The 10,833-nt window shown below is 35.3% G+C and overlaps 2 protein-coding genes across 2 annotated transcripts in view; one reads left to right on the top strand and one right to left on the bottom strand.

Annotated features, from left to right (window-relative positions):
• Window positions 1-1,015: 1,015 nt before the first annotated feature.
• On the bottom strand, window positions 1,016-6,733 carry LOC131972395 (glucose-induced degradation protein 8-B homolog). Its single transcript, XM_059334232.1, has 5 exons — window positions 6,586-6,733; window positions 4,484-4,613; window positions 3,243-3,439; window positions 2,219-2,416; window positions 1,016-2,107 (listed from the first exon to the last, which is right to left on the bottom strand). The coding sequence occupies exons 2-5, from the start codon at window positions 4,599-4,601 to the stop codon at window positions 1,934-1,936; spliced, it is 687 nt and encodes a 228-aa protein (XP_059190215.1). The 5' UTR covers window positions 4,602-4,613; window positions 6,586-6,733; the 3' UTR covers window positions 1,016-1,933.
• Window positions 6,734-9,606: 2,873 nt separating this feature from the next.
• dnah12 (dynein, axonemal, heavy chain 12) overlaps window positions 9,607-10,833 on the top strand; it is a 46,494-nt gene continuing 45,267 nt past the window's right edge. The window contains exons 1-2 of the mRNA XM_059333111.1: window positions 9,607-9,765; window positions 9,959-10,186. Of these exons, the coding sequence (XP_059189094.1) occupies window positions 9,975-10,186 (212 nt within the window). The 5' untranslated portion in view covers window positions 9,607-9,765; window positions 9,959-9,974. The remainder of the gene's footprint in view (window positions 9,766-9,958; window positions 10,187-10,833) is intronic.

Here is a 10,833-nt window from a genome sequence, read left to right as displayed (position 1 = left end):
AATGTTGCATTTGGTAAAGGTGAGGCTTATTTCAATTACTTTATGTACAGCTGGGTAGGTTGACCTATAATAAAAATGATTATTATCATTTATGATTTCTTTTAAATATAATAATGATAATCTAAATCTGTTAGTCTAAAACAGTTAGTAATTAAAGCTATTGAATAAATGTAGAGGTGTGAAAAGTACATTTGCCTAGTGGAGTAGAAGAGAAAAAAGCAGCATTCAATGCTAAGTAAAGCACAAATTTGTACTTAAGTACAGTACTTACTAAATGTGTTGAGTTACATTCCACCACTGGTAATACACACAAGTAAAGATATTCTGTACTTTGGTGGAATGTAACATATAATAATGTACATATTTCCATTTCATGCTGCTTTATACTTCTACTCCACCACTAAACAGTAAAATAGTTCACTTCCTTGACAGCTTTAGTCATTACTTTACAGGTTAAAATTTTATGTACAAAACATGTGATATTCATAAAATATGATGCACTACCAAACTGTAACACTGCACTTCAACAGCAAAATGCAACTTGAATATTAATCTCTCATTAACTTAAGTAAAATGTTATTGTATAACACTCTCAGGGGACTTTTACTTGCACTATACATTTACTTTTAATATTTAAAGAACAGTCTGCTAATAAGACAATAATGGAGTATTTTTATACTGCATTTAACTAATTCTACTTAAGGAAAGAATCTCAATACTTAATTAAAAAATCTTCCAATATGCATATTATTAAATTGTTAGTGATGCATTGAAATGTAAGTCACATTTACATTCTAGTTAGTTGTCAAAGTGGAGCTTATTTTAACTCCTTAGGTAACTGGGTTGTTCAATCTATAGTATAACTGTAGTTATGAAAATGAGGTGAAGTAGAAATATACTTTTAAAAAAAAGTAAATGTATTTCAACATTGTACATAAGTGCAGTATTTAAGTAAATGCACTAAGTTGCCTTCCACCTTTGCTCCAATTAAAAACACGGCAAGCTTTAATGTCCGTTATGAGTTGCGCAGTTTAAAAATTCACTTTTATTGCAAAATAATATCCCAGCAAAAAAAGCACATCAAATTTAGCAAAAGAGCTACTTATTCCATACATGTAAATACTCCCATCTGTAAGGGTCTCCATGTCTGTGAACACAGATTTATCCATTCACATCTTTTAATATCTGTGATATTTTATAACAGTATGAAACTGAGGCTGCCTTTAAGCTTGTACAGTCACAGTACGCTGCAAAGTTTCTAGCAGTCCAGGAATCTTGCCTTGTCCCACATGTTAATTGTTACGGTATGTATAACTTTAAAGTATGTCCTTTCTTATTTCCTGTCCGTGTTTGCATCTTTTTGTAATGTCTCAAGCAATAATGCAGTTCATGTCTTAAGCAGAATTTAACTTTCAAAGTCACAGTAGTTTGAAAGATCCCAAGCATCTTGCTGTGGCTCTTGTCGTCACGTCGAGCACTAGCTAAAAACTACTAGCTGAAATGTGTATGTTTTTTGTAAGGAAGAAAAATAAGTATATTTGAGGCAGTGCATACCGAGCCAACCATTTTCCCTGAACATCAAACTGGTCACACACAGAAAGTGACAGCCTAATTTAGGCTTAATTCACACCCTCCTATGCCAACAACTTTCCCTGCCAACAGACAGAAAAACTAGTGTAACTGAAATATACTAATCTTACATAAACAAATATGTAAATTATAATACCAAGTAAAAGAATGGTCTGCATGTTACTTTAGTGTGAGAATTAATTTTCAATCCAGTTTTGCACATTCTAAGTTATTAAAGTATCAAAAAGCAACCCTTACAAAAAAGAAAAGGTTGTATTCTATATGAGACAGTTTGTCGGGGTATAAATAGATAAAGGAAATGTGTCCGTTTTGTAATGCTGTGGTTTGTCTTCACTGCGGGTCCTTATTTGGGGTCCTCGATGGTTCCCCTGCTGAGGTCTGTCATTTTGGGATACTTCACTTTCTTTTGGTCAAGTTCGTTTTGAGCCCACAGCAGTAGCTTCAGGAGCTTGGCCAGCTTGGGTGTTGACTCTCTGTTTTCATAGTCTAGCACACACTGATTCACTTCACTCCACACCTAAAAGACAAAGACACATACATGTTATGTTTTTGTATGCTTTCGATATTTTTGGTTCCATGAAAAATAGACAAAACGGGTATGAGATTTGCTAATATGCCATGATCCAACCTTTTGTCTTTGCATCATGTTGAGCAGATCTCCAAAAGGTGACTCCTCAGGGTTGTCGAACGCCAGCAGGGCCAGTGTCCTCTCCATCTCGGTCAGACATTCTCGACTCTCCTCGCCCTGCTCTGCTAACTGAGACTGGGCGAACTCCAGGGCAGCTTCGGTCTCCCTCAAACGAATCAGCTCGATCAGATGCTGCTGCTGCAGACGCAAAAGGCCAGACGGTGAAATAGGGAGTAGAAATAACAGAAATCCAAGACAGACAGTCGAAATTAATTGCTAAAAGTTGCTAAACACCTGGATTTCTGTTCAGGGTTTGTATGACTTTTTAAGAGTAAAATTCAAGCACTTTTCAAGCACTTTCAAGGTGCGTAAATCAAACATTTCCAGACTCTCAAAGTCTTTATCATCACATCTAAATCCATAGTAATCAGTGTTTATTGACATGTTGTTTATTTTTCCAGCTGTTCAAACCAAGGTTATTATAGTTAACGAAAACAAACGAAATAACGAAAACTGGAATTGAAAATAAAAAAGATTTTTTTTTTAGACAAACGATAACTACTTGAAACTGTAGTGAAAGTGAAAACGTCCTTAGATTTCGTCTTTGTCAACTTTTTTCATATGTAAACCTTTTTGGTTGATATGAAATCTATTTAATCTATTTGGTTTTATGACTTAGTAAACTTATTGGGGCTGAGATGGATCAGACAAGGGAAATAATGGCAAAATTAATTTTGACCTTTTTGAATCTCTCACTCAACAAATACCCCATTACAAAAAACTAATCAAAACTAAGCATTTTCCCAAAAATAAAAACTAAAAAAAACTAGCAAACACACTCTAAAAACTAATTAAAACAAACTGAATTTGAAAACAAAAATTGACAACGAAATTAAAACTAAAACTAATGAAAAATCCAAAACCATTATAACCTTGGTTCAAACTAACTTTGACTGCATGTCTTGATCATGATTATGTAATGCTTGCAATGGCTAACGGCTAACAGCTGTGTTTTTAATTTTACCTGTAGGTGGAAGTAGAGGTAACGGTTCGTATCCAGCAGCTCTGGGTGCAAACTGTTGATCAGTGCAATGGCGTCCTGGATATGTCCCTTCAGGATCATCTCTCTTATCTTAATTCTTTCATCTAAGGAATCCAAGTCGACGCTAGGCTCTATTCCAGACTCCATCCTGAACTTCTCCGCTGCCTCCTTGAAGCCCTCTGTGGAAGAGAAAATCATGGTGAAATTCTCCACGTCATTCTCAAGCACCTAACAACTGATATTTGGCTGGTTGACGTGACGCTCAATTTTTGTGTTCCCAGTGACAAATATTACTAAAATTTGATAATATTTCATTAAAATTAATGTTTTAATATGCAGTTCATTCTTCTACATCTAATCCATCTGCAAACAATGAGTATCGTTCTTCAACTATGCAAATATTCTGTTTTGAACATGACATTTGTCCACCGGTGCAACTGTACTAGGTAGCATAACTTATCTTAAAACAACTGTAATTTAATGAAAAATTAATCTAAATACATTAAAATACTTGAATGCATGTCATACAAGTGTTTACTTTATGAATCTAGAGGATATAAGTGTTAAGGTCCCTATGTAGAGTTACTATGACACATTACACTTTGTCCGCAAAACTGGTGTCCTCCTGGAGCAAGGCCATTATGTAGATATAAAACAGGCATTAATGTGACCAACCCATTACTGAGAGGGGTCCTTCCAGAATCTGGAAGGACAGAAGACATCTCTGGACACAAGATCAGTTCTGTCTCAAATATTTTCATAATATTACTACTTCCGTGCAGTGTTGGAACTGGTCGTCTTAAGGTAGTCCTTTGGTACAACGCAGTTTAAGCATTGATCTGAATATTTTTATCAATTTACATTGATTGATCATTGAAAATAATGTAAATTGATAAAAATATTCATAACTAATATGCCTTGGGCTTATCTATCTTATCTGTCCAACATTCTCTGAATTAAATAATGACATTCTTTATTTTGTTGCACCGGTGGACACATTTTAGGACTACCACACCAAAAGTTAATAATGTGCTAAATATATGAAGAATTAGAAATGGACACATTCAGTTTTGAATTATTCACATATAAGGGAACATAATTGTATGTAATTTGACATATATTTTTGAATTATTCTTTTTTTCACTTTGAATTTGAGTTCATGTCAACCACCCATTTACAGACAACCAGAACATAATGAGTAAAAAAAAAAATCGGTACTTCACCTGTCACCAGGTAGTTCATAATGAGCCTGTTCATATCAGCTCTCTGAATATGGACATTGTTCAGTTTATCCATCCACTCTTCCCTTGTTATGTCCTCCGGCTTCTCTGCATAACTCATTATGGTAATATCCTAAATGACAGAAAGGTTTCATGTGAGTTGATAGAATTTCAGACACTTGGGACACTGGACTGGTGATAATCACAATTATCTCGTGATGGGACGGACTGTGCCGAGGCTTCGGAGCGCGTGTCGAGAAATCCGGGAAGTCTTTTATGAAGTACGTATCGACGCTTGTTTCTTTAAGGGCGAGTGATGTCATTGATGATGTTTGAAGCCTCACTGGTTCAGGGAATGGTTCCAGTGTTGGCATCAGGTTGGTGTGATATATGAACATATATAAAGCGCAATGGATCCCCGCAAAATTGGGTCCAAGCACAGTGGCAAAAATATTCTTTCTTAATAAAAATGAAGTCATCATCATTATCATCACCCCAGTATTCATAAGCACAATCGCTGTCTAAACTTTGGAAAACACTCCAACAGTTTTAACATTAACATCTCATGTCCTGTTGGATTTATTCAAACATTGACTGAAATCATACTGACACGTTTTTTAAAATTATTTTTAACATTAATAGCACCACATAAAATCAAATTAAATTGTTCTTGGCAGTGATTATTCCCATGCTTTTTTTTTTTTTTAAACTTTATTAAAGCAAAATGGTGCAATACATGACAATACACCCACAAACGCCGTTAGGGGGTTTCAACAATACAGAGGCAAGCTCTCATACAAAAACATTGTGTACATAAACTCAAAGTTTTTATAGCTTTCATGTTGGTAGATTTCTTAATAGACTTAATATATTGTTTGGTTTCATTTTCAAAGATAAGAAAGAGAGGTTTTTGATTAACGTAACGACATTTATGGATATGCCATCTGGCTAACTGTATCACGAGATTGATGATATAGTATTGTTTTTCTTTTGCAAAAGGAAAGTCAGTAAAATCAAACAGTATATGTTCAAAGCACAGGGACAAATGAGGATCAATGGAAAAAGAAATCAGGTTACAAATATTTTCCCATAATTGAGTTGAGAAAGGGCAAGACCAAAATAAATGAAAAACATCTTCAGGGTGTCCTTCACAGAAAGAGCAGTTTAAGTCTATGTCTTTCTTAAATCGTTGTAAAAAAAAAAAAAAAAAAAAAACTTTCGATGGGTAAATTCTGTGAATTATTTTAAAATATACTTCTTTAACCTTATTATTGATTATATATCTAGCAGATATTCCAGATCTTTTTCCAGTTACGGTTATATACAAATGGAGTTTGTTAAAAATGGAGTTGATACGAGTTCTTTCTGAAATAAAGAGCGTATATTACGGTTACTATTGCGTGTAGAGGAGGAACAAATTTGGCCGATTTCAAGTTTGGTTGGATCAAAGGGCAATAATGATGGATTTTGTTTTAATGTACTTTTAAATATCATAATTACGCCTAGAGGGATTGCATTTATGTCAATATTAAATTCGCTAATAGGAATTGGGATTCTATAGTTTATGATAAATTCTTGATATGTAAGTAATGATCCGTTTGAGTTGAATAACTGATGAACTAAGACTATATTGTGAATATTATTCCCATGCTGACACAGTTGCAAACAGACAATCGGCCATCACTAACAGTTGAAATGATAGTAAAGGTTTTGACCAGCAGGAGGTTTGTGAGCACATGAAGCCTCGAGAAATTAACCTTTTTTTTTAACCAATTGGATGAAAAGCTTCAAGGCTTCATGGGGCTTCATCTGGCCATCACCACAATTATCTAGCGGCGTTATATCGGCTTTGGTAATAAGCTGTTCGGCTTGATAGCAACACAACACCGGAAATCCTAAATCACAACAGTTTGGGCCTTGGATGCAAAACACAACATTGGAGCCTGACGTTCGTCAACACGAATCAAAACAAAGACAACTTCCACCTTTCTGAGCAATTATATCGAACACTCACACCCGAAACTAGTGTTACTCTATTTTATAGTCGCCTATCGACGTGTATCAATAACTCTACACAAGTATAATGGGTATATAATTCACAATACCTGAAAATGTTGACGCTACTTCCCAGCAGTAGCTAGCTAGCTAGCGGAGGAGATCCTCTTCTTCTTCTTCTTCTGTCCCGTGTCTACTTCCGGTACCGTAAACTACACGGGCGGTACGTCCTGCTGCCCCTACAGCAGATCAAAAGCATTGCATAAAACATAGCCAGTAAAAAAAACCTTCTTCTTCGTCCCTTTCTTTTGAGTTTTATTGGCGGTTGGCAGACCAACGTACAGGTGCATTACCGCCACCTACTGGACTACTGGAGTGTGGAGCAGTAGATTGACAGGAAATTAATGAGAGAAAATAATAATACTGATAAAAAATATATAAAAAATAAATAAAAATAAAGTAATGATAATAACCACAGAGAAAGCCCTGTCCCCCTGGTTTTAAGTCTCGCCCTAGGCACCACCAGCTGGAGTTGGCCCTCGGACCTCAATTTGTGTTCTGGAGTATAGATTTGGATGAGGTCTGTTAGAAAAATTGCATGAGTAAACCTTCAAAATTGAATTATCTGACACCAACAGAAAAATACCTCACCAATTATTTCTGCGCAGTCTTTGATGGGGAAATGATGAGCTGGAGTCGTCTGAGTTCTCAGTTTAACATAGTTTTATTACAATACGTCAAGAAATGTGAATTACAGAGCTCTGGGATTCACTTTAAGAATCAGTTTAACTGTCCCTGATACACACAGACAGGTTTCAGGTCATGAAGTCTGAAAACCTTGTCTCTACTCCTGCAAAAAAAAACCCAGTTTTACACTAACATAGTTTAATTATATCAATGAAGGTAGATTTCTTCCAGGAAGTCCAGCCTTGCCCCTCCGCTGATTCGCCAGTCTTCTTTCACACCGTCACACATCAGGCCACCTGGGCAAAACAATCACTGCTACCCAGGACAAGGCCTTGTGGCCTGCTAACAAACTTGTTATGATGAACATACTGCCTTATTATGTTCTACAGAAATATAACAACTATTCTTCAGAGTTCTACATGTTCTTTTAAAGGTAAAAAAATATAAGACAGACAATACTATTTTTTGTGATTATAGAATCTTAATTAGTTTAAGCACATGGAATATATGTAATTAAAGTAATCATAGTTTTCTACATCAATATTAACACACAAACACAATCAATGTATCAAAATCATATTACCTGATTAATATAAATGCATAGAGATAGACATTATCAAGGTTTCAGTGAATTACGCATGCATAGTGACCTGTAATGACTGTTGGGAGAAAAATGTCAAAGAGGAAAAGAGAGGAAGACAGTAACATTTCATTTTCAACAAGTACAGTATAATATTCAAATTATTCTAACAGGTCCTTGATGTACTGTGGGGCCAGTCCATTCAAAGCTTTAAACACAAACAATAAAATCTTAAAATAAATACAAAAATTAACAGGGAGCCAGTGCAATGACGCGAGAATTGGGGCAATGTGTTCCCTCCATAAAATGTGCTTTTGATGCTAATCCAGTCATTAGTACTGTGCTTAAAAACAAATTTGATATAGTTGTACTTCAAATGAATAGTTTTTCATTTGATGCAACTACATGCTTACTTAAACTCAGAGGGAAATGTTGTACAATTTTATTCCACTGCATCTGACTGCTTAAATTAGCCTACTAGTTACTTTTTTCATACTCTTCCTTTTTAAAGAAAACAAACCAGCAAAAGTAGTTAAAATGAGCCCTAATAAACAACCCAGAAAATTAAAGCCCTACTTACAAATTGCATCAGTAATCATAATCCCATATATGTCTGGAATACACAAAACAATCTGAGTGGGTGCTCTTCCACTGACATGCAGTCTTTTACAAACAGCACGCAACCTCATCCCACAACGCTCAAGTAAAGAACAATTATTTTGAAAACGTCTTGAGTACAGTACTTGAGTAAATGTACCGAGTTACTTTCCAGCACAGTGCTGGTTATATGTCTGGTTTTATGTCTTGAGAACAACATCAAATAATTTAAATAAATATATTTAAATGATTAATATGTTTTGCTCTCTCTATCTTATCATTATATCTGCTACAGGATTAATTGGGGTTTGTATTATTATTTTTTATAAACTGACCCCATTCACTTTACACAGAAGCACACCTTAGTAGCTGGAACAGTGTGCACAAATGGGAGTGAGAAAACCATTAAAAACATCTTAAATTAGAGGGAAAAAGCGACCTCTACTGGTGGAAACAGGCAATTACCCAAAACTGCCGAGGGAGCAAGGGAAATAGGACATTATAACCCATTCTCATAAAAGACAAAAGAATATCAGTTGTGTTTTTTCACATCATTATAAAACAATTTTACAAATAATATTGTATTATATTGTATTATATTATATCATGTATCTAGTAATAATATTAAAATAATATAAAATGTTGAAAAATATCAATCAGTGTTTCCCAAACCACAAGATGACGTCCTCAAATCTCTTGTTTTGTCCACAAACCAAAGAGATATTCAGTTTATTGTCATAAAGGAACAAAGAAACCAGAAATAATTACATTGAAGAAGCTGAAATCAGAGAATTTGGACTTATTGTTTTTTTAAAAAACGGGTCAAACCAATTATTCAATTATCAAAATAGTTGACGATTAATTTAATAATCGGTTATTGTTCGATTAATCAAATAATTGTTGCAGCTCTAGTCTCATTCTAACAGAGATTCTACCAGACTAACTGAATTTCCCCTCGGGGATAGATAAAATAATTTTGATTTTGATTTTTTGACTGACTGGAGTCATTTTAATACTATTAACTTTGGTGTGATAATTCTAGAGAGAATAAAACTCTTATCTGTCTATAAGCCTTGAATAGTTAATGATAATAAAGCTTTATCCACTGTATTATCTATCCAGTCTGAGCAAACAAATACTCATTCATCCAGAGATTCTACCAGACTAACTGAATTTCCCCTCGGGGATAAATAAAGTAATTTTGATTTGATGTGATATGATATGATATAGTTTCCTTGTCTGGCAACAGTAATACACATGAGAAGCCCCGCCCATCTCACCTACAGTCTATGGAGCGACCTGTTTGTTGTTACTATGGTAACGAGGCTCCTCACTTCAGAAGTCCGTTCAGAGGCTAAATTTCGAAAACATTACATTAGCTGTTAGCAAACTAACAAAAGCGAGAAGTTGTTGAATGAAAGAGCCGGTAAGACTATAGCCCGTCGTTATTCACTGCAATTAGCTATATTTATATTATTACTTAGACATAACTTTAGCGTGTTCGGGGTCAAACGTAGAAAGTTAACTAATGGCTAGTTAGCTTAACAAAGTTAGCCTAGCTTTAACTTACAACAGCTGTAACGAAGCTTAAAGTTATTTTTGCGTTTGTTTCTTTTTAGTGGCTTGTTGCCAGCGATGGCATCGTCCCCCGAGGTCTTAAAGTCCACAGCAGTGAAGGTCATGTCACAGTTTCCAGTTCTGCCCCCGATTGAAGGCACGCAGGACCATGTTGAGGTTGGACGGAGCGCTGCAGCAAAGGAGAAGATAACGGAGAAGATAACGGTTCACAAGAAACTACTGAGGCACAGGAGGAGTAAAGTACAACAAGAGAGACTCCACATGATATTGTATGTCTTTAGCTCAGTTGTGGCAGCTCTTTGTCAGTATGTCAATGATAGCCACAACTATAAGAGAATGATCCCAGTATCTAACTGAGGCAGTTAACCCTCTAGAGCATGGGTCTCAAACTAGCGGCCCGCGGGCCAATTGCGGCCCTTGTGACGATATTTTGTGGCCCCCACCTTGATATGAAAGTTTAATGTGAGTTTTATATGAATGGCACTTTACCGTGTTGTGTGTGGAAGGTCCCTTTAATTCCTTTTTTTGGTAATTTTCTGTCTTTTTTTGGTAATCTTCTGTCTTTTTTGGTAATTTTGTGTCTTTTTGTAATAATTTTGTGTCTTTTTTAGTAATTTTGTGTAGTTTTTGGTCATTTTGTGTCTTTTTTGTGTCATTTTGTGTCTTTTTTTAGTAATTTGTGTCTTCTTTGGTCATTATGATGCCTCCACCGGCCCCCAGGTAATTTGAGTTTGAGACCCCTGCTCTAGAGTCTATCTATTTCGCATGTTTTTTTTTACACTTTTATAATAACTTTATTTATATATCATATCGTCACCCACCCTGTTAAAATAATCGCCTAACTCAACTAGCCATTAGCCTAACTAAAGTTTTGCAGGAAACACAAAAAACTTCATATTAACATATGACATTTATT

Source organism: Centropristis striata, chromosome 5, assembly GCF_030273125.1.
Source record: "Centropristis striata isolate RG_2023a ecotype Rhode Island chromosome 5, C.striata_1.0, whole genome shotgun sequence".
In the NCBI taxonomy this organism is placed as follows: domain Eukaryota; kingdom Metazoa; phylum Chordata; class Actinopteri; order Perciformes; family Serranidae; genus Centropristis; species Centropristis striata.
The sequence above is the reverse complement of the archived record's forward strand: the minus strand, read 5'-3'. Positions and strand labels throughout refer to the sequence as shown.

What these genes read in the sequence shown, in the direction of transcription:
- LOC131972395 (XM_059334232.1), bottom strand. Translation starts at nt 4,601, where the DNA reads ATGAGTTATGCAGAGAAGCCGGAGGACATAACAAGGGAAGAGTGGATG. An exon ending in TATGAACTACCTGGTGACAG is followed by an intron (nt 3,440 to 4,483) that starts GTGAAGTACCGA and finishes TCTCTTCCACAG; the next exon opens with AGGGCTTCAAGGAGGCAGCG. An exon ending in ACATGATGCAAAGACAAAAG is followed by an intron (nt 2,108 to 2,218) that starts GTTGGATCATGG and finishes TTTGTCTTTTAG; the next exon opens with GTGTGGAGTGAAGTGAATCA.